This window comes from Brienomyrus brachyistius, unplaced genomic scaffold (genome assembly GCF_023856365.1).
Source record: "Brienomyrus brachyistius isolate T26 unplaced genomic scaffold, BBRACH_0.4 scaffold74, whole genome shotgun sequence".
Taxonomy (NCBI): Eukaryota; Metazoa; Chordata; class Actinopteri; order Osteoglossiformes; family Mormyridae; genus Brienomyrus; species Brienomyrus brachyistius.
In genome coordinates, this window is record NW_026042349.1 from 918,067 (window position 1) to 939,053 (window position 20,987).

The 20,987-nt window shown below is 46.0% G+C and overlaps 1 protein-coding gene across 2 annotated transcripts in view; it reads left to right on the forward strand.

Annotated features, from left to right (window-relative positions):
• Positions 1-917: 917 nt before the first annotated feature.
• Positions 918-20,987, forward strand: part of LOC125726679 (AMP deaminase 2-like) — a 29,463-nt gene continuing 9,393 nt past the window's right edge. The window contains exons 1-6 of one of the 2 annotated variants that reach the window (XM_049003043.1): positions 918-1,169; positions 12,997-13,121; positions 14,498-14,628; positions 15,290-15,358; positions 17,669-17,783; positions 19,826-19,997. In XM_049003043.1, coding sequence (XP_048859000.1) covers positions 1,085-1,169; positions 12,997-13,121; positions 14,498-14,628; positions 15,290-15,358; positions 17,669-17,783; positions 19,826-19,997 — 697 coding nt within the window. In that variant the 5' untranslated portion in view covers positions 918-1,084. Of the gene's footprint in view, positions 1,170-9,948; positions 10,391-12,996; positions 13,122-14,497; positions 14,629-15,289; positions 15,359-17,668; positions 17,784-19,825; positions 19,998-20,987 lie in introns of those variants that run through there. The other variant, XM_049003044.1, reaches the window with a different exon arrangement.

A 20,987-nucleotide genomic window follows, 5' to 3' on the forward strand; every position in this document is an offset into this window, starting at 1 on the left:
AGCCAGATGAGGTGGCTCGGGCATCTGATCCGGATGCCTCCAGGACGCCTCCTGGGAAGGTGTTCCGGGCATGTCCCACTGGGAGGAGACCCCGGGGAAGACCCAGGACATGCTGGAGAGACTATGTCTCTTGGCTGGCCTGGGAAAGCCTCAGGATCCCCCCAGAGGAGCTGGATGAAGTGGCCGGGGAGAGGGAAGTCTGGGCCTCCCTGCTGAGACTGCTGCCCCCACGACCCAACCCCGGATTAAGCGGAAGATGATGGATGGATGGATGGATGGATGGATGTGTATCTGTTTGTATTAAAACAAAGGTCCCTTCACTCCGATATACCATCGGGGTGCGATGCTTCAGAATGCTTCCTAGATCCTGAAGCATCATACACTTTTCCAGGATATGCATGAATTTATTAAGAATTAGGAATGCTGTGGAAAGACTGGCATGACTGGGGACACCTTCCCTGCCCTAAATCGCAGTGCGCAGTGTCTGCTTAGCCCCGTGTCTGAGATGAGCTCTTTTTAAAAATCTTCTCAGTTCCCATTCAATTCCCTGGGTTGTTTCCTATCCAGGTTTTTTATTTTTGATCTCCGGCTGAGCCTAAGTTCTGCCCCCTGCCCATCTGCCTTTCCTCTGCCCTCCTGTCCCCCCCCCCCCACCATGCCCAGTGCCCCCACCAGACGTGGGAGCCACTCTCACAGGCCTCGTCTCTCATCACTCTGCTCTACGGTTGCCAGAGCAACGACAGGCACAACCGAAGGAACCAGAGGGCGGTCTTTCCTTAGCCTCCGCCCACACACACACACACACACACACACGCACACACACTCACACACACGCACACACACTCACACACATACAAACACTGAAACCTAGGGGCGGGAGGGAGGAGGAGCTGACCGGCCCGAGGCTGCGGCTTGTTTCCATGGCAGCCTCCCACACCGCACTGGTACCCACCCCAGCAGTAGCACGAGAACCAGTCCGAGCATCCTTAACACACCCGGCACAGCACCCAGCCTGTGCGTTCTGCCTGCTCCGTCCTGGGGAGTTCGCCTGCCTTCATACATCCTTCGCCCCGCCAGCAGGACCATGTCCACGCACCCTCTTCAGGGCCGATCGCAGCCCAAGTCCCCTTTCCGGAAGCGAGGCAGCCTGCAGAGCACAGCGAGTCCTGGTGAGTGGAGGCAGTGGAATCCCTGGATGGGTGGAGGTAGTGGGGGGCGAGCATCTGAGGCTCAGTCACAGACTAGGAGGGCAGGCAGCATGAGGGAGTAGATGCCTGACTCACAGAGAGCCATTGCTCACTCTGACTGCTGCGTCTAAGGCAGAAAAGATGTATTTCTTCAGAAATGCTTATCCACTGTCTTCATTTTTGATGTTCTGGAGATTTACTTCAGTTGTCTGTGAACAGAAAGAATTACCAGTATTATTACAGGCTTTCCGACTCTCACACATCTGTCGTTACACTCAAGCTTTCAGACTCACACTCACGCAGGAAATCTTACGACAAATCTATATTATTCCATTATAAACCTAAAATTAGCTGCATCAAAAGTGTTGGAGCAGTTCGCAAACCCTACAGACTATTTACAAGGTGATAAAACTGTTACATACATGTAAATGCGTGTGCATGCGTGTGCAGACTTGTTTTGGATTAAAAATCTCACTCCAGCCAGCTGACCAGAAGTGGCAGCCCTGTTATTACTAAATTAAAAAGGTCACTTTTCACACTGAATTCCGACTATAAAACCTTCAGCTGCTTTACTCCAGCTGGTTCTGCGGTGTCCTTGGTTACTTTGACATGACAACGTTTTACTGCACTTCTGATGCCTTGCAGGGATCCTGCATGTAACAAAAGGACGGTGTTTTAATAACATGCCAGGCTTTCTCATATGCCCAGGCCTCTGCTTGAACTGAGGGGAGGGAAGTGAATGGATTTAACTGCAGACCAGGATCATTTGTCTAGAGGGCGATTACAGCCACTTACACTCCAAAAAGATAAAAGTGCTTCTTTTTTAACCCTGCAGTAGGACACCATCTCTGCACGGCTCTCTCCCGTGAGAGTATTGCGTCTCTCCACAACACATGAAATTATTTTTATACGTCAGCTGGCGAGTTATTAATTATGATGCAAATGATTTTTGGGAAGAATTAGATACTAGCTGCACATCCATCCACCTTCCAACATCTAATGCAATACTGGGTCACAGGGATTAATCAAAGTAAGTTCTGTCATTCTTGGTGCGACCTGCCCCTTCACATCTCTTAGGCGTGATGCTGCACAAGCTTGGCTTGAAAAGATCAAAGATGGATCCTTCACAGACTGTCGGTTGCTTGGTAATCGTTATAGATCCCATCTGTGAGGAAGAAAGCTAGAATTTAATGGACTCCTGGTGTGTGTTGAACATTTGTCCAGCCCTAATGTCTTATCTTCTGCCTTGTTTACTCACATAATCTCCAGCATGCACCCCCCCCCCCCCCCCCCCTTCTCCACACACACACTTATTTTGAAAGCATTTAGTGCTCGGGAAGAAACTAGTGCAATTCATGCACTGACAAGAAACAGACTGCCTACAATCCATTTCCCCACAAAAGACGCATAGGAGAACCATATCAATTCAAAGGCTAACAAAATTCAGCCATTGGTTTTTGCTGGACATCAGGAAACCACCAGATGCAGAGCAGATCAAGGGCCAGAAAGTCACACCAGTGTGCACTGCATTAATTTGTCCTTCATCAGATTGGTGAGCCTGGTGTCACTGGCAGCTCTCATGTCTAACCCTCCCTAACATTAGAAAGGAGGAGATTGTAGTTCATCTGCTGGTTTCCTCAAGACCAGCCTCACTATCTCATCCGTTTAGGTCTGTATTAAGAAGTTTGTGGCTGCATCAGTATCTTGCTAGTAAGACATAGCCCTCAAGCAGCAGCAAAGCTTTTTGTATAAGATAACCAGAGCGGGATAACCAGAGCAGGAGAAGCAGAGCAGGATAAACAGACCAGGATAAACAGACCAGGATAACCAGAGCAGGATAACCAGAGCAGGATAAACAGACCAGGATAAACAGACCAGGATAACCAGAGCAGGATAAACAGAGCAGGATAACCAGAGCAGGATAAACAGAGCAGGATAACCAGAGCAGGATAAACAGAGCAGGATAACCAGAGCAGGATAAACAGAGCAGGATAACCAGAGCAGGATAACCAGAGCGGGATAACCAGAGCGGGATAACCAGAGCAGGATAAACAGAGCAGGATAAACAGAGCAGGATAACCAGAGCAGGATAAACAGAGCAGGATAACAAGAGCAGGATAACCAGAGCAGGATAAACAGAACAGGATAACCAGAGTGGGATAAACAGAGCAAGATAACCAGAGCAGTGGCCTGTACTACGAAGCGGGTTACTGGCTTATCAGGGTAACTTGTCAGATTTAAGGTACCACAGTTTAAATGGACTTCATATTCATTCAGTCACATTTTGCCCAGACTACCTTAAATCTGACAAGTTACCCCGCTAAGCCAGTAACCCCACTTCGTAGTACAGGCCCCTGGATAACAAGAGCAGGATAAACAGACCAGGATAACCAGAGTGGGATAACTAGAGCAGGATATATAGACCAGGATAACCAGAGCAGGATAACCAGAGCAGGATAAACAGACCAGGATAACCAGAGCAGGATAACCAGAGCAGGATAAACAGAGCAGGATAAACAGACCAGGATAACCAGAGCAGGATAACCAGAGCAGGATAAACAGACCAGGATAACCAGAGCAGGATAACCAGAGCAGGATAAACAGACCAGGATAACCAGAGCAGGATAAACAGAGCATAACAGTATAGCAGTTTCACCTGTCACTGGTTTTAAAAAAGGGTTCAGCGTCTATGCAAATCATCACCAAATTATTATCAAATCATTTCACCGGCCTAAAAAAAACATGCTGCACTCTACAGGTACGACATCAGGCTGTAGGCACCGGTGAGAAAGGCCACTTGGTCTTCTGATGTCTAGCTTTCACTGAATGTGTCATACAGCCACTGCTGGTATTGCACTAGTCTGATGTGTACAGCACAGGTGCTTAAATCATGTAGAAAAAACATCCTCACTGAAATGCTTATCTAAGACAATCATCTGAGATAATAATGAACACTATCCTGAGGGTCCTGCAACTTTCATTAAGCGAATGGCCTGCTGACTTACGTGCTCAGGCGGGTCGCAGTTCATTAAGCTCTGTTAAATATACATCACTGCTCCCAGGATAAAAGGACAGAGTAAGACCATTGATCACTCAGATCTTATATTCAGTTCCCTCACGGCCCCAGAGGATGTTCAGGATGCTTAAAATTTACAAGAGACATGATTTATAGACAATTTCAGTGGTATTTTTGGATTCCCCTTTGCTTATTTCCAGAATGGATGCAGAATATTATCATACAGATGTTTGATCCACTGCTTCTCGCGAAACGTCTTATTCATGAACAGAAGCTGTGACCCTGCGGCACTGAGATGAGCCCAAGAACGAAGGGAAGCAGGGAATCGAAATATATTCCGTACCCTAATCTGTCACATTTGTCCATGTAACATTCTCTCATTTGCTTGTTCGTTCGTTTGTTTGCTTGTTTACTTATTTTTTAAATCTGACACTGAAAGTCATTGACAGGAACTCCATCTGGAACTGGAGCTGGCAAAATGCTGTCACCTGACTTCACAGCTTATGGGGGGGGGGGGGGGGGGGGAGTGTTAATTAGCCCCCTTCACCTGGACATTAGGTGTGAAAAGCAGCATCAGACTGATGGTTGCCATGGTCCCAGCAAGATAACAGCAAAATTAACACCAAATTAAAATAAAACGATCTGGGTTATCAGGCTATTTCAGATTCGCTTTTCTGTGCGGTTTCCCCTAATTGGTGTAATTGGTGTAGCTTACGACTGCATGAACTGCCCATATAATTAAAATCCCCCCCCCCGCAACTCTGTATTGGATTTTTGATTTGAAAATGGATGGATGGATGGATGGATGGATGGATGGATGGATGGATGGGTGGGTGGCTGGATGGATGGATGAGTGGGTGGGTGGATGGATGGATGGATGTGTTTTCACACTGATATGATGCAGGAACAATAGGAAGGGAAAGAAGGGCATTAGCGAATCATTGTTATGCAACCACCAAATGTAAAACTAATACGAGGGATAAGAGAGCGAGACTCACACCATAATTACCGTATGACACTGGTAGCACTAAAATAGCACCAACCAACCCTTTGATTTTCTCTGTGAATCTTTTCTTCGTTCCGAAAAGCTTCTAAAGCACTCAGACAAGTGCATGACCAGCCAGGAGATCAGATTATTAACAGGTGCTGCGATGGCGCCTCCTGGTGACCAGACAGATGGCAGGTCCTCAGAAATGATCAGCCTTCTTCTGAATGCTCAGGTGCAGCAGAGGGTACCTGTACATGCAGACACAGATCATCAGCAATTTAAAGGTGACTGTCACTGGCTAACAACTGCAGTGAGCTCAGCTGCTAGGAAAGACGTCAGCTTTGCTTCTTAATCTGAGAACATTTATTGATTCCCCTGGGATGTATAAACTAAATCTAAAGTTCATGTTATAATATCATATCTTAAAAGATACACTATGATAAATAGTTAGTACCATTATGTTACTTGTGTAAGACGCTTTGGATAAGAGTCAACAATGAAACTTAATCATATTTGAATAAGGTAATTTGACTAGCTGAACATCATTGGGCACCTTAAAGGTCATGGCATTTATCTTCTGCAGAATGGTGACCAAAATGGAATGGTTGGAATGGTGACTCAACCTGGTATCAACAGTCCAGGCTGCTGCTGGTGGCGTAATGATGTGAGGAATTTGAACCCATTAATACCAATCAATGCTGGCTTGAATGAGTATTGAATATTCTTGCTGACCATGACCACAATATCCCCATCTTCTAATGGCTATTTCCAGCCTGGTAATGCACCATTGCCACAAAGCAAAAGTCCTCTCAAACTGGTTTCATGAACATGACAGAGTTCAGTGATATTGAGCAGCTTTTCCAGTGAGCATATTTGAATCCAGTAGAGCACCTTTGGAATGTGGTAGAGTAGAGATTTGCTGGATGGATGCAGCAGAAATTGTGTGAGGTAATCATGTCAGCATGGATCAGAATCTCAAAGTACTGGACCCAACTTCTTGTGAAATCCATACCAGGATGAACTGAGGCTGTTTTGAGAGCTCATATAAATATACATAATATAATATATAAGCAGTTATTATCGTGGGGGGGGGGGACTGCCAGCGTAGATTACCCGAATGACGTTACACATTTTTTTTTTATTCTGACATCATAAGATCCAGCTAAGGGCCAGTTTATAATGATGAATTCTGAACATATATAACAGAGCAGCACTTTGAGACCCCTTATAAGCGTGAATGAGCCAATAAAATCCCCCGTCCTCCAGTACGGAAAATGGCTGATTGTCCAGTGCAGTTATCTCCATTATCGCAGTGCGTAGTTGTGTCTTTCTGTGGATTCCGAGGGAAAAAAATATCGTGATTCATTTCACTCAGATGAGTGCAGCTCTAGATCTTTTGACGTCTTTGTTGCAGACATTACAATACAAACAAAGCACATTAACCCAATAATAAGAGGTTTAAATGCCAATGGTGCGTACAGTGTGTACAGTGCGTAGTGCGTACAACTGCAGGCATACCTGGGGTAGATGACTCGCTTTGTCCAAGGTCCATTCACACTGTGTACTGCGTAGCTAACCTCTGTACCCAATGCAGTCCCACGGAAGTCCTCCCACTGCCTGTCGTACCTCCCCCATGTGCTGAGTCAGCCTCCTTGCCTCATATAGATTCTCCACACAGTCACATTGCCCCACCAGAAAAGCCCAGAGGACACATGTCAGACCGAGGGAGGGTTACCACCAGACCATAAGCTCATCAGTTCCCTTTTCTTGACATCTGTTTTATTTGGGTAAGACACAGCAAATATACATACAATTTGCATCTACGGCGTATAATTTCTTAACTTTATTTTCTTACACAGTGGGTTTGGGTGGACAGCTGCAGGTCAGCCTGCTTAAAATGAGATGCAGTTCTGTCATTTAGTTAGTAGGTGGTGCTACATATCAGCAGGGAGAACGGCAGTAGCCCGGTGGCATTAAGCCAGGAGAATTTGTTAAAGGAAGCGAAGCCAGTGCTGCTCCAGTGCTCAGGTAACGGGCGTACATCTGAAGAACAGATATGTGAGCGATTCGAACGAAAGTATCTGAGCGCATTCGTGTGACTTTTAAGTGAAGCCTGACGCAGAGCAATGGTGTCTATCTGGAAATCTACTGAAGCTCAATATACCGTCCAGATATTGTAAATATGATCCCAAGTGTTTAGCTCTTGCACTCCCTCTTGTGGTCCGTTTGAGGACTTGCTGGTATATCTGGGGTGGCCAGTCTTACCTAGAAAGGGCCGGTGTGTGTGGTGGGTTTTCGCTGCTGCTCCCTAATTAAACTACTAATTAGAGGACTGATTGGCTGAAGTCCTCACACCTGGGTTTGAACAGCTGACCTAAACCTGCACACACACCGGCCCTTTGCAGATAACAGGACCCTTTTTCTGTAGTATATACAGATTCTGTCAAGACCTTTTTTTCCAAAACAACATGAAAAACACATTAAGAGGCATTTTCCTTTCTATTTAAAGGAAAACAGAAAAATATAGTTACTGCTTTTATTTTCCAAGCACCATAAATGGATTGTGTTAAACTGCAAATCACAAATAAAACTGAAACGAAATAACTACTTAAAGCATGTATGGCATAAACAAATCATTAAATAAAAGTGTGTATGGCTGACCTGCATATTTTCAAAGGAATTCAATAGTGCTAGAAAGTAAAAATGTGGGTTTTTGTCCTAGACCACCTAGATCAAACGTCTTCTCAGTGAAGGATCCATAGATTCTTCAGGCTGGCAGGATGGCTGTACGCTTGGTGCCACCGGATGGCCTGGTCCGGATGGCCTGGTCCGGATGGCCTGGTCCGGATGGCCTGGTCCAAATGGCCTGGTCCGGATGACCTGGTCCGGATGGCCTGGTCCGGATGGCTTGGTCCGGGGCCCCCATATGGCCTTGCCCAATCACTGAGCATTTCCCTGAAGACATACGGAAGCTTGATTTGTGAGAATATGTTAATGTGGCCTCATTGGCAGGACACTGCATTTCTGAAGTGTTCAGGGGACCATCTGTGAGGACAAAGGTCACTGGGAAGTCGAGACTCATCCTAGAGACCACATATGGCAGAAGGGTTAGATAAGCTTCAGAGCACAAGCTCACTGACAGTGTTTACTGGAGAGTTCACAGTAATCTCATGTTTCCCGACATTGTTTTTTGGTGAGTTTACACTGATCACATGGGCCAGGTGTAAAAGGGGTTCAGTTACGCGGCTCTGAGCACTGAAGGGCCAAACTGCTGTGCAAACGACCTGCTCTTGGTGACCTGTGGCTATAATTTCTGGCCACGTTTTTTTGCTGCGGCTGAACCTTACCGTTCTGAGCCAGAATTCAGGCTGTGTCTCTAAGCATAATAAAGGGACTGTTTTCTTTTCTGGAGCAACTTTACTGTTTGCCCACAAAATAGGATGCAGGTTATTTTTATTTTCTAAATCTGTATTCTTGCTCATGCGGCTAGTATGCACTAGGGACAGGTACAGGTGAATTAAGATTACAAACCTTTCCATTTACGGCACTAAAGTTAGCTCTTATGCTTGCTTTCTGGCTGGTATTTTTACCAGGCCTGAGACAGCCTGTGGTAAATACCCTGTTTTTGTTTACCACTAAGATGAGAGGAGCCTCACACTCCTTAACCAAAAACATTGCCCACTCCCCCCAACCCAGCCTGAGGCTAAGAAACAAACACGCAGTTGTTCTCATAACGTGGAGCCACTGCAGCGAGACAGGAAACCCGAGAATGACTGCAGGCTTTGTGTGGCCATAGATAAACAGACTGGCTGCCCGCTCTGGTGCCCAATGCCCGCTCGTCCAGCCTGTGAGCGGCCATGGTCCAATAGCAGGAGCCACCAGTGGGATTTACTGGGGCTGGTCAGACTCTGGTTTTGGCAAGACCAGATGTACACAGTCTGGTGCTACGTAAGACAGCACTGACATCTAATGAAGGTTAATGCAGCATTGAAAGAACATTGCTAAATAATGACATTTCTGCAGGGCAATAATCACTGTTACTATAATGCTGATCAGGATTTTATATTTATAAGGTTCTCAGTTTAAGGGTTTTGTAATTATATAACATGCTGTTATGGGGAAGATAGGGTTCTATATATTAGTATGACTGCAAGGAGAAATTTACTGTAACCCTTCATGAGAGTGACCAATGGGACGCCAGCGTGCTCACACACTCAGGACAGCTTCAAAAGCCTACAGACACACTCAGATGTACAATTGCAAACAAGCATCAATCCTCTCACACAGACACAGATGGTTGTCTGTCCCTGGAGATGTGGGAGGTGGGATTTGCTGTGAGGCTTAGAGAACTGGAGCCAGTCCTAATCCCAGGCTCAGCCCGGTCTGTAAATGCAGGATTGCTGCCCCCTCCTGTACCGCCATGTGGTATGTTCCAGCCCCCCATGCCAGACACCAGCAGCATTTAGTCTGCCAGTGCAGCTTGTGGACTGAGTGTGAGGTGAGTGGGGGCAGGGGAAGCTGCACTGGGTCACATGTGACCAAAATGGGATAGGGACCTTGTGCTGCTGCTCCCTGCTGTGCGAGGCAGAGATGGATGACACATTTTCCAAGCTGGGCTGGGCTGCAGTGCCAGTTACTGAGTGAGCTGAGGCCAGTGGTGCAAAACTATCTTACCTCACTTTTCCCTCTTGATAAGGTTGCTACCGTAGTTGTTGCTAGGGTTTGGACAATTCCCCTTAGAGCAATAATGTGTGTCTGTTAATTGCCTTCTGTTAAACTCCTTGTCTATAAGGGCTTATTTTGCAGATGTGCAAGAATATATGCTGCAAGGACACAAAATGTTTGGTCTTCAGAGAATTACATAGGAGAGTAAATGAGCAAAAATTCATATAATTCTCTTGTGTGTTATGTAATGTCATAGACGTTAATTCCGTATTTCCACTGTCTCTTGGTTTAAATATATATGTTTATTTACACGCGCATAAAAGGGGGCGAATTTAGAGAGCGAGTGAGAAGACAAGAGAGATCGGAGGGTGTAAAAAGAGACCTAATTCAGCGGAAAGTGGAGCAGCCGGCAGCGAGCGCCAGCAGAATAGGACGCGGCGTTTTGCGGTACCAGGCTGCGGAAAAGGCCACCGACCCAAAGAGCCACCAGCAGTGGCGGAGAGGCACCTGCGCTCCCGGTCCCACGTCTGTGTGGTAGGTAACGGCTCCGCACTGGCGTCGGTGACCGGCTGCAGGTCCGGGCGCGGCGGTAACGGAGCTGAAACTTTTCGCGATCACTCACATTTCTGCGCGTATTCGCGTGGCTCTTTTTTTACTAAGATGTGTTCACTCGTCATTCTCTCTTTTAACCCCGAAGCAGCTGTAAGTGTTTGACATGGGAAAAGATGTGTTACAAAAAAGCGTAGATAACTGTCGTTTCCAGAGCTGCGAACCCACACGCATCTGGCGTGACACTCTCTCGCTTAGGCAAGAAATCTGACGACAAATATATATTATTCCATTATAAGCCTAAAATGAGCTACATGGAAAGTGCTGGTATAGTAATATAACTGGTACATACATGTGAATGTGTGTGCAGACTTGTCTCGGGTTGAAAACCCCACGCCAGCCCGCTGACCGTAGCTGGCAGCCCTGCGTTCCTGGATCTGAGTTAAAGGCGTTTGAGTGACTTGGTATCCGGGTCTCACAAGAAGCCCCGGATAGCAGTACACAAATGTCGAGCACTCTCTGCAGGGTCGGCGGACGCGGGTCTGCTTTAAAAGCAGCATTTTTGCCTCCCTTCCCTTTTAAAAAACGCAGATGTGTCAAACGTCATTTGAGGAGCACCGAGGTCTTGCGAACCCTTCCTGGTTTTAGTGGCTCACCTGCTAGTTGCCTGTACCTGGGGACTTATTTTATCCAGTTGAAACTGGAATTAAAACACTTAACAAAACTCTTTAAGAAGCATTAAGCCCCAGTTGAGCTCCTTCCCTCATTCATATTTTTGCACACATTAATTCATTGAACAGCTCTGGATGCTTAGTTTCAGGACATGAACCCCCCCCGGCCTAGCTATGTGGCGTGTAGGATCGGTTAGCCCTGCTTGGTCTGCTACATTTTTGAGGTGGAAAATGTTTTTTTCGATCGCTGCCGGATGCAGGTGCCTCTGGGGGATGAGTAACTAGTGACTGAGATCTTAACAAACCACTGCATGTCAAATTAAATAACGGACCTGATTCCCTGGACGTTTGTACCCAGATGCGTCACAAAAGATTCATGAAAAAGCTTTTTAAAATGTTTTTACCGGAGCTTCTCCCCACACACCTAACCCCGTGTCCTGTTTGGTGTCTGTTAGTTAGTAGGTTGTGCTGATTGCTTTAATGATCACTTTCTGGGACACTGCTTTTCTGTGTCCTACACTTACTGATTTGACCTGTTTGTTTTAGATGCCCTTACCATATACAGCGGAGCAGTCTTTCATGCCTGCTCTCTAACTATGTCAGTCGATTCCTGTGACACAAGCTAGCCCTCCTTCTTTGGCATAAGTGACTTTAAATTGGTGTTTGCTGTTTTGCACTAAAGACGGTTATCAGCGTTTCTATACCTCCGGTTGCTACTTTTTGTGTTTGGGGGTGAAAACAGAGGATGGCAGCTATTTTCCCCTCTGAAATTTCTCTTGTCTGTACTAAAAATAACCAGGCTTATCCTGACAACGTGGTAAATGCTGTAGATGTTACACGCAGCATGTTTGCATCACTGTCGTCACAGAGTTCATGTTCTTTTTAGACTAATCTCTGAAAAAAATCTGTTTCTTCTGTAAAATGTTTGTGTTCATTCAACATTGACAGTATTTTATTAGGCATGTGAAACACGGGCTTAGGGAGGCGTAGGCTGAGGCCTCTACCCCGTGCAAAGAACAACAGGTAAATGATCAATAGACACGTGCCTGTTTTATTATGCTTTGATTAATCAGCTTTGAACTGAGGTACATGAATAGTTGAATGTCTGTTCGCCACGTACAGATCCAACATAACCAAGATGTAAGCTGACCTTTACTAAGATGACCTCCATTACTGTGTTAAAGCTCATAGGAGATAATATTGCCTGTTAACACAGATATCTGGATATCTTATAAGTGGCTTAGATTTCCAGCAGCAGTAGCTCCTCATCCATTTTCAGAAGCTGTTATAATGGTCATGACAGACTTAACATGAAGCTTTGCTGGGATGATTGAAGGGAGGGAATTTGCAGGGCTCTTATCCCTGTACATAACCTGAACTTATCCCTGTACATAACCTGGACTGCTGGAGTTGCCCAGTTGTAAAAAGGAGTAAAATCAAATGTGACTTTTAAAGATAACAGAAAAACAGCAGTGGGCCCTGATGCTAGTAGCTCTGCATTAATATTTAGTTTATCTGCATGCCTCCGCTCTCTGCCAGTCTCCTTTACAGTGTTCGTGCTAATTACACACGCTGATTACTGCTGTTTACTGAAGAGTGCGTGGTCCTGCCGTCCGTCAGAGGACTGAGACACGCTTACACAATGATTATCGAGACAAAATGCTCAACTGATTTGCTTAAGTAGATGAGTCAAAAGGGGGAATCGATCTGGTCAATGGGCCAAGATAAGGAAAAGACGTTTGAAAATCGTTATCATGACCCTGCTCTGAGTGCCGAGGGGGCCATGCCTATCGAGGCCTTCATTGGCTGCTGCAGACAGAGATTGGGGGAGGGGGGCGAGCTTTTAGGCCTCCAGTGGCTTTTTTAGAAGGAGTGTTTCTAGTCACAAATATTTAACACACCTCCCCCGAACTTCTGCAGACCTCCGGAGAGCCTGCCGCGCTCTCACCACCCAGCGCTCCCTCCCAGGAACCCCAGTGTCCACCCCACTGCTCCCCATCGACCTACGGACCTCCATGGACGAGAAGTACCGGGAGATCGCCCAGGTGAGGCTGCTCGGTGGCCCGTTGCCTGGGCCCAGTAGAAGAGGGAGGCCTGGGCACGATTCAACTGGACTTGGGCACGATATGCATAGTGTGATCAGTAACCATGCCTGAACAGGGAACAGACATGATGCCAATGATGCGACTGGCATACGCATGTGTACTGGGACCCGGAAGAAACGTGTCCAGCAAGCTGTGCAGATTGGGCAGGCTGTGCAGATTGGGCAGGCTGTACAGATCGGGTGTAAATTTGTGCTGATGAGAGAATCCAGGAAGAGCTGGATGCAACACACAGAAACTCTGAGATATTTGGTAAAATACAGGACGGTCTTCTTACGCATACAGCAGGATTAAACATCACGACTCCAAATGAGCCACAAAATAAGGACGCGAATCATGAGCTCCTTTCTGCTGTGCAACAGCTCTTTCCTTTTCTGCAACACAAAAAGTCACACAGTGATGATGAAAGCATGTTCTGGCCGGGATCGTCAAGTGCAATGTGAGTGCAGACCGGCAGGGGGCGCAGGAAGGGAGGGGCAGTCATGCTCAGGCATGGTACAGGGCAACTGGGCCCAGTGTGAGTCCTATGGAGTGATTCCTATGACAGAATTCTGTGGTTGTGTGAAATAGATTTGCACTCTAAGCCTGGAAATGTGAACTGCCGCTTTCACCCATCGAGTTGTGAGTTTTGATTGGTTGTCATGTTTTGAGGCACAGATCCCGTTATGGGTTTGGGTTCGTGCCAAAGCTGCCAGAAATCCCAGCATTCCGAGTGCACACAGTTTGGGCACCTGGAATCCCAATTCATAGTTGTAACATGGCTTCTGAAAATATACTGTATGAAGTTGCGAATTTGTGACTTTAAAATACAAGTGTGCAAAACTTCTTTGTGACACAAACGTTGTCGCAGGGGCGTACAAAACCGACATGCAAGTTCACAACGGGGTTGGGGCCCTTCCGGAATGCATTCATCAGTTACAATCCAAATCAGGAAATGAAACTGGAGTTGGAATTGAAATCCCCTTGAGATTTGAATTCAATTCCAATTCTGTTTCTCATAACTTTTTTTTCCAATCCCAACTGCAGTTTCATTTCCCGATTTGGATTGGAATTGATTAATGTATTCCGGAACGTCCCTAACTCTGGTTCACAGTACTCTGCACGGGTACACAAAATTAAAATACAAATATGCAAATCTATTTTACACAGCTACGGAATTCTGTTATAATAATCACCCTTAGAGTATGCCATCATGCAGTAAGGCCATACGTGTGTGCAGATCCTGTCTTAGGCCCAAAAGATCTATTAATACATTTCAGCTTGTTTCTCCTGGTAACGTGTGATATGTCTGTTTCTTGACTCCATTTAATTTAACACAGGAGCTGTTCTCACGCAGCCTGGTGGACAGTGAGATGCGCAGCGCCCCCTATCAGTTCCCAGAGGACTGCCCTATTGAACAGTTGGAGGAACGGCGCCATCGCCTGGAGAGACAGATCAGTCAGGATGTCAAGTGAGAGACCGAAACATGCAAAGTGAATGCAGTACATGCAGTGTTCACAGCACTGTCGCCTTCAGAGGCTCATGAAAACTCCCTGGTAAATAGTCATAACTCCTACTAAATTACTGAAAATGGAACTTCAGTTATTTCCAAATGTAGCACGTATGATTTTTGTGTTTTATCCTGGGGGAGGGGAATATATGGCCTACATAATCACATGTTACATGTTTTTGGAATGCAAAGAAATGCGATTAAATGCCGGTCATTGCGATGCACATTGTAACATTGCAGAAATGTTCTGATAGCCACTAATCATTACCTGTGACCTCATTTCATGAGGCTATGGCTGTGAGAAAATGCAGTGACTTCTCTGTGCCTCAGTATCTGTGATGCAGGCGGCGAACCCCAAGTACATGGAACTCGCTGTCATTCTGCCTCAGAAGTGCCCTAGTACCAGTCAAAGATGTGGGGCAACGAGTATAAAATGAAGAACTAAGCATTTTACTAGCCAAAATGATTTAGAGTGATTTATATTTGGATGTAACAGTGGCTGCAAACTATTTATTCCCGATTTTAGGCAACAAATGCAGACCTCTGAGTTCTTTACATTTAGATGATCCCTAAGCTTGATCTCCTTTTACTTCACAACCTTTCTGACCTCTCCGGCCATCAGACTGGAGCCTGAGATCCTGCTTCGGGCCAAGCAGGACTTCATGAAAACGGACAGTGCAACTGACCTTGAGTAAGTGACCCCACCAGCTTACAGGCATGGAAACTACCGGAACTATGCAGTTTGTCTTTGTTATTCCACCCGATCCGACATGCTGCATCACTGCTAGCTTGTAGGTCCACTCTAGTTTCGCTGCATGTTTTAATGGCCGGATACATTTAAGCATCTTTTTCTGAGGGAAAACCAGCAGGTTCTCAGCTACAACTGGCTTCTCCTTCTTTTTTGGAGTGAATTTCCACTTTTTGATGTTTAGGTTATCCACCACTGCATACACTGGACTCGCAGGCTCAGTTGATGGTGACCATAGTACCAGCTAAAGCCATAAAGGACCCACCAGCAGTAGTGCCCAGTCAGTACAGATATATCTGCTATTAACCATTCAGCACATCACATTTTCACATCAGCACTTCCTAACAAAACTATTAACGGCTCTTAATGAACCAAGTCATAGATGCGGCTCAGCGCGCTGCTACAAATAGCTTTTACAAACGCTTAAAAAGTATTGTGTACGGAAATGAAAAAGATGAGGGGTGGCATGCAGGCAGAGTTTACCTCAGCCAAGCATGAACCTGACCCACCCCCAGGCTGGGCCAATGGCAATCAGTTACAGATTCTTTTTCATAACATATTGGATTGGAAGGAGCAAATCCAAATGGACTTTTTGAACTTTTACACCAAAACACCCCCCAGCCCCACCAGAAAGGCCCACCCTTCATCTTAGAGCTGGAGCTGAGTCCATGTAGAAGAGGGGTGGCCAGTCTTATTCGCAAAGGGCCGGTGTGTGTGCAGGTCTTTGGGAAAACCTGTAGGTCAGCTGTTCAAACCCAGGTGTGAGGACTCTTCAGCCAATCAGTCCTCTAATTAATAATCTAATTAGGGAGTTCCAGCGAAAACCTGCATACTTTTTTGTCAGGGTTATGGTTAAAGCGCCAAGCATGTGACATTACATGTGACATTACATGTGACATTACATGTGACATTACACTGGGGAAAGCAGTCAGCTTTTGAAAAGAGACATCTAGAGATATGCTGAACATCTGCTCCATTTTGGAGCCGCTCAGACCTTCACCTTGGTGGTCTCTCTTCCATCTCTCCTCCTCCGCATTCACTGCTCCCTAACCTTCCCACATTCACTGCTCCCTAACCTTCCCGCATTCACTGCTCCCTAACCTTCCCGCATTCACTGCTCCCTAATCATTCCGCATTCACTGCTCCCTAACCTTCCCGCATTCACTGCTCCCTAACCTTTCCGCATTCACTGCTCCCTAACCTTCCCGCATTCACTGCTCCCTAACCTTCCCGCATTCACTGCTCCCTAACCTTCCCGCATTCACTGCTCCCTAATCTTTCCGCATTCACTGCTCCCTTACCTTTCCTCTTTCACTGCTCCCTTACCTTTCCCCATTCACTGCTCCCTTACCTTTCCTCATTCACTGCTCCCTAACCTTTCCTCATTCACTGCTCCCTTACCTTCCCGCATTCACTGCTCCCTAACCTTTCCGCATTCACTGCTCCCTAACCTTTCCGCATTCACTGCTCCCTTACTTTTCCGCATTCACTGCTCCCTTACCTTTCCTCATTCACTGCTCCCTTACCTTTCCTCATTCACTGCTCCCTTACCTTTCCGCATTCACTGCTCCCTAACCTTCCCGCATTCACTGTTCCCTAACCTTTCCGCATTCACTGCTCTCTAACCTTCCCGCATTCACTGCTCCCTAACCTTTCCGCATTCACTGCTCCCTAACCTTTCCGCATTCACTGCTCCCTAACCTTTCCCCATTCACTGCTCCCTAACCTTCCCGCATTCACTGCTCCCTAACCTTCCCGCATTCACTGCTCCCTAACCTTCCCGCATTCACTGCTCCCTAACCTTCCCGCATTCACTGCTCCCTAACCTTCCCGCATTCACTGCTCCCTAACCTTCCCGCATTCACTGCTCCCTAACCTTTCCTCATTCACTGCTCCCTAACCTTCCCGCATTCACTGCTCCCTAACCTTCCCACAATCGCATTTCACTAAACAGTTCTCTTTCACTTGTCTCTGTGTCTCTCACTGTCTTCTAGCACAGAAAGGTAGTACACCACGTCAGTCACATCCAAAACAAATGGCATCTTCAAGTTGAAGAACAATAACTGTTATTTCCTGATTTAGACAAGAGCCATTTGGCCCTTAATTGCCTTATTGTGAAGCTGTTTTCAAAGTGATAAGATTATAACAGTGATGAGTGAGTATTTTAATAGGAATATACAAACTACCTTCCATTGCCTCTGAATAAGAATATGATTAGGTGGTAGCTCCGTCTGCCTCACTGTCCATTTCTAGGCTTTTGAGAGAGCAGGACGAGTGTTCCACGGAGCAGACCTTCACCTGGGACAGAGAGCCGACCCTGGAGAGGGAGTACCAGCGGGTTACTATCTCCGGAGAGGAGAAGTGTGGGGTAAGATCCTGTCAGCAAAGCCGCTGTGGGTGGGACATCATGCTTGGCCAATCAGCATTTAGCCAAACACCCATTGGTTAGTTTGTGGCTTCCCACTGTGTTACTGGGAATTGGGTTACTAATTTTGTCTCAGTTGAATCGCAGCATATTTATTCAGTGACATGCATAGCTTACAGTTTATACTAGGATATTTTGAATATTTTCATTGGGTACCTGGTATTTTCATTACCTTGCTTTAAGATGTAGTGTAATTCAGGATACAAGTAAATGCATTTGCCTGTTCCTGTGATGTCCTGAAGCATCTTTGCTTGACGAATGTAGTCATCTTTGACAGATTTTACATAATTTAAAATGGAAAACCTGCAAATGCTATTTCTCTTCAAGTCCCAAGGTTGGGGCAGTCTTGGGTTAAGGATCCTGGACACTCTACAGACTTTTTTGAAATCACCATACAAATCTACCAGGAAATGTTCCTCCTCTCGGGAACATTCACTGGCAGCATTTACTGCATAGGCTGTGAAGGTGATTTCAGGGGAACATCTTTCGTCAAGGCAAGGCAATCTTTATACAGCACATTTTCAAAGAAAGAGGTGATGCCGAGTGCTTTACAGAAATTAAGATCAAATAAAAGCAATTATTGAATGGGAAGTTCAAAACAAGTAAAATTAAAATAACAGTAATTTAAAAATACAAATAAAACACAATAAACGTAAAAGAAAAAGCATCATTGTTGCTTAGCAGCGCTAATAAGAGACACTATGGGATATAAATGTTTTGAGGCCGTTTTAAAGGTGTCAGCATTTGCTGCGTTTCTGAGCTCATCAGGGAGGCCATGCCAGCCGTGAGTGGCAAACCGCTGGAGGCTCTCCACTCGTAGGACGGTTCGCTGACCTGCTCCTAATGATCCTGATGGCCTGTTAGCTTCATATTCAGTCAGAAGGCCTGTGATGTGAGCTGTGCTGAGACCACATTGCCACATGTTCGTAGCACATTGTTGGTTTGGGTCTTCCCAGGAGATGTTTGTCTGCTCCCACCAGCGGTGTTTTTTACAGTTTATGATTATGGCAAAAAAAATTGTTTGTGTTAAGTGACAGGAAATGTGACCAAACCGGCTCAAGTCCCAGGAGAGCCTCTGTGTCTCCCTGTAAAATGAAAAATATCAAAAATGTCCAGGTGCAAAAACGACTCCAGTGCTGGGCTGAGCACCCACTCTCTAGGGCTAGAAGTCATGAGCTGCCTGCCTGCCTCTCTGTCTGCCTCTTTGCCTGTCTGTCTGCCTCTCTGTCTGCCTTCCTGCCAGTCTGTCTGCTTCTCTGTCTGTCTTCCTGCCAGTCTGTCTGTCTTCCTGCCTGTCTGTCTGCCTCTCTGTCTGCCTGTCTGTCTGTCTTTTCCACTGTAAAAGCTTAGCTAAGGTATTTCTTTTCACACAAATTCAGTCTCTCTAGCAATATTTCCTGCTGTATAAATGGGTGAAAATCAGTCCCCAATCTCAGTCCCCGCCTGCAGCAGCTGGTGCATGTTATCATTGCCCCCCAGTGCTGTCAACCATAGAGGAGAGGGTCTCTAAATCTACCATGTAACTGCATTTCGTAATCTGCAATTTTCACATTGATAGACATTGACTCTAAGAATCCTGGAAAACAATCACTACCTTTAAAGGGTTCAGGGAATCATTTTTTACTGTATTAGGGCTTTCTGTTTAAAAATGACTTGACTTGTTTCATGTTAAAATGATAGATTAAAAAAAATGATTGGTTGATTGTCAAGTGTACCCTTCTACATAAATGTATCGGATAGCCATTAGTGTAATGATTGAAATGCTCCATGCAGAGCTCCTGAGCAGAGTACGTAAGACAAACTGGCAGTAGAAATGCAATATTGCTGTAAGTCACTGTCCACAAGAGCGTCAGCTACGCAGTTTGATCTAAGCTCGTCCTCCAACACACTGTGTTACTTGCTGTTGTGCCCCTAAGGAACTTGAATAAGAAAGCAGAAAACTGTCAGCATGATAACTGGGCAGCGTTGTCTCCGTGCCCATCCAGGTGCCCTTCACAGACCTGCTGGACGCCGCCAAGTGCGTGGTGAGGGCCTTGCTCATCCGACAGAAGTACACGGCATTGTCTCTCCAGAGCTTCTGCAACACAACGGCACGCTTCCTGCAGGAGCTGGGTGGGAGGCCGCCGGGGGCGGTGCCAGAGGCTACTGTCATTGCAGGTACCCACACAGATCAGCTTTGGGGGTGCCTGTGGTCTCGATGATCTGGGTGCTTTCATGCTACCAGAACCTTTTTCTTGAACCAGAACCTTTTTTCCAGAACCAGGAACTTTTTTTGTGTTGACGCTGCAGGAACTCCCGATTGTAGTTCCACTGAGGCAGTTCCAGAACCCTTTTTTAGTACCTACTTCAGACTAATGGTGCTTTTCCAGCACCACCAAGAACCGAACCGTACCCGAGTCGTACCACAAACTGGCAGTTTCCCTTGCAAAGTGTCCAAGCCGTACACAAACTGTGACCCTACTGACATGGACTTGCTTACTGGCAGGGCTGAAAGCGTGACCAAACTGAGCTGCTTGTATCATCACCATCTGATTGGTGAAAATGCGAATCCAACCTGAATGTTGCCATGGTTACTGTCGGACACCCACTGGGTGCTTCACATAGCAGGATTACTTTTGTGAAAAACTTACAAAAAGCAAGTAGCTCCATTTATAAAACCATAGCTTTCTGGGTATGTTTACCAAAGTTAGTCTGCTAACATAAAATAAATTTAGAGGTGACCAATTTCCCCCGATAAGAGTGCTGTCACCATAGCAACTGGATCGAAGAGAGCCATGGTAATCTTGCTCTCCCTCGGTATTGGATGCACAGATGTAATGCTGAACAGCACCCAGGCACCGTTAACTAGGGTTCTGGGAAACAACCTCACAGTAACACATCAAGCCAAACCTTCATACTTCACACAGAGGCACCCTGAGTACCCTGTGAATTGGAATGAATTTCTATGATTCCAAAGGGAAATTCTAATTAAATCTAATTATGGTGTTTATACATAAAAGCATTATACACGTTGTAGGTACATTATTCACTTTAGTATGTGGGCACCAGCTTGTCCGACATCCCACTGCCAACCCAGGGAATTAGCATGAAGTTGGTCCATTCGTTATTGCTTTAATAGTGTCCACCTTCCTGGCGGAGCTTTCCATT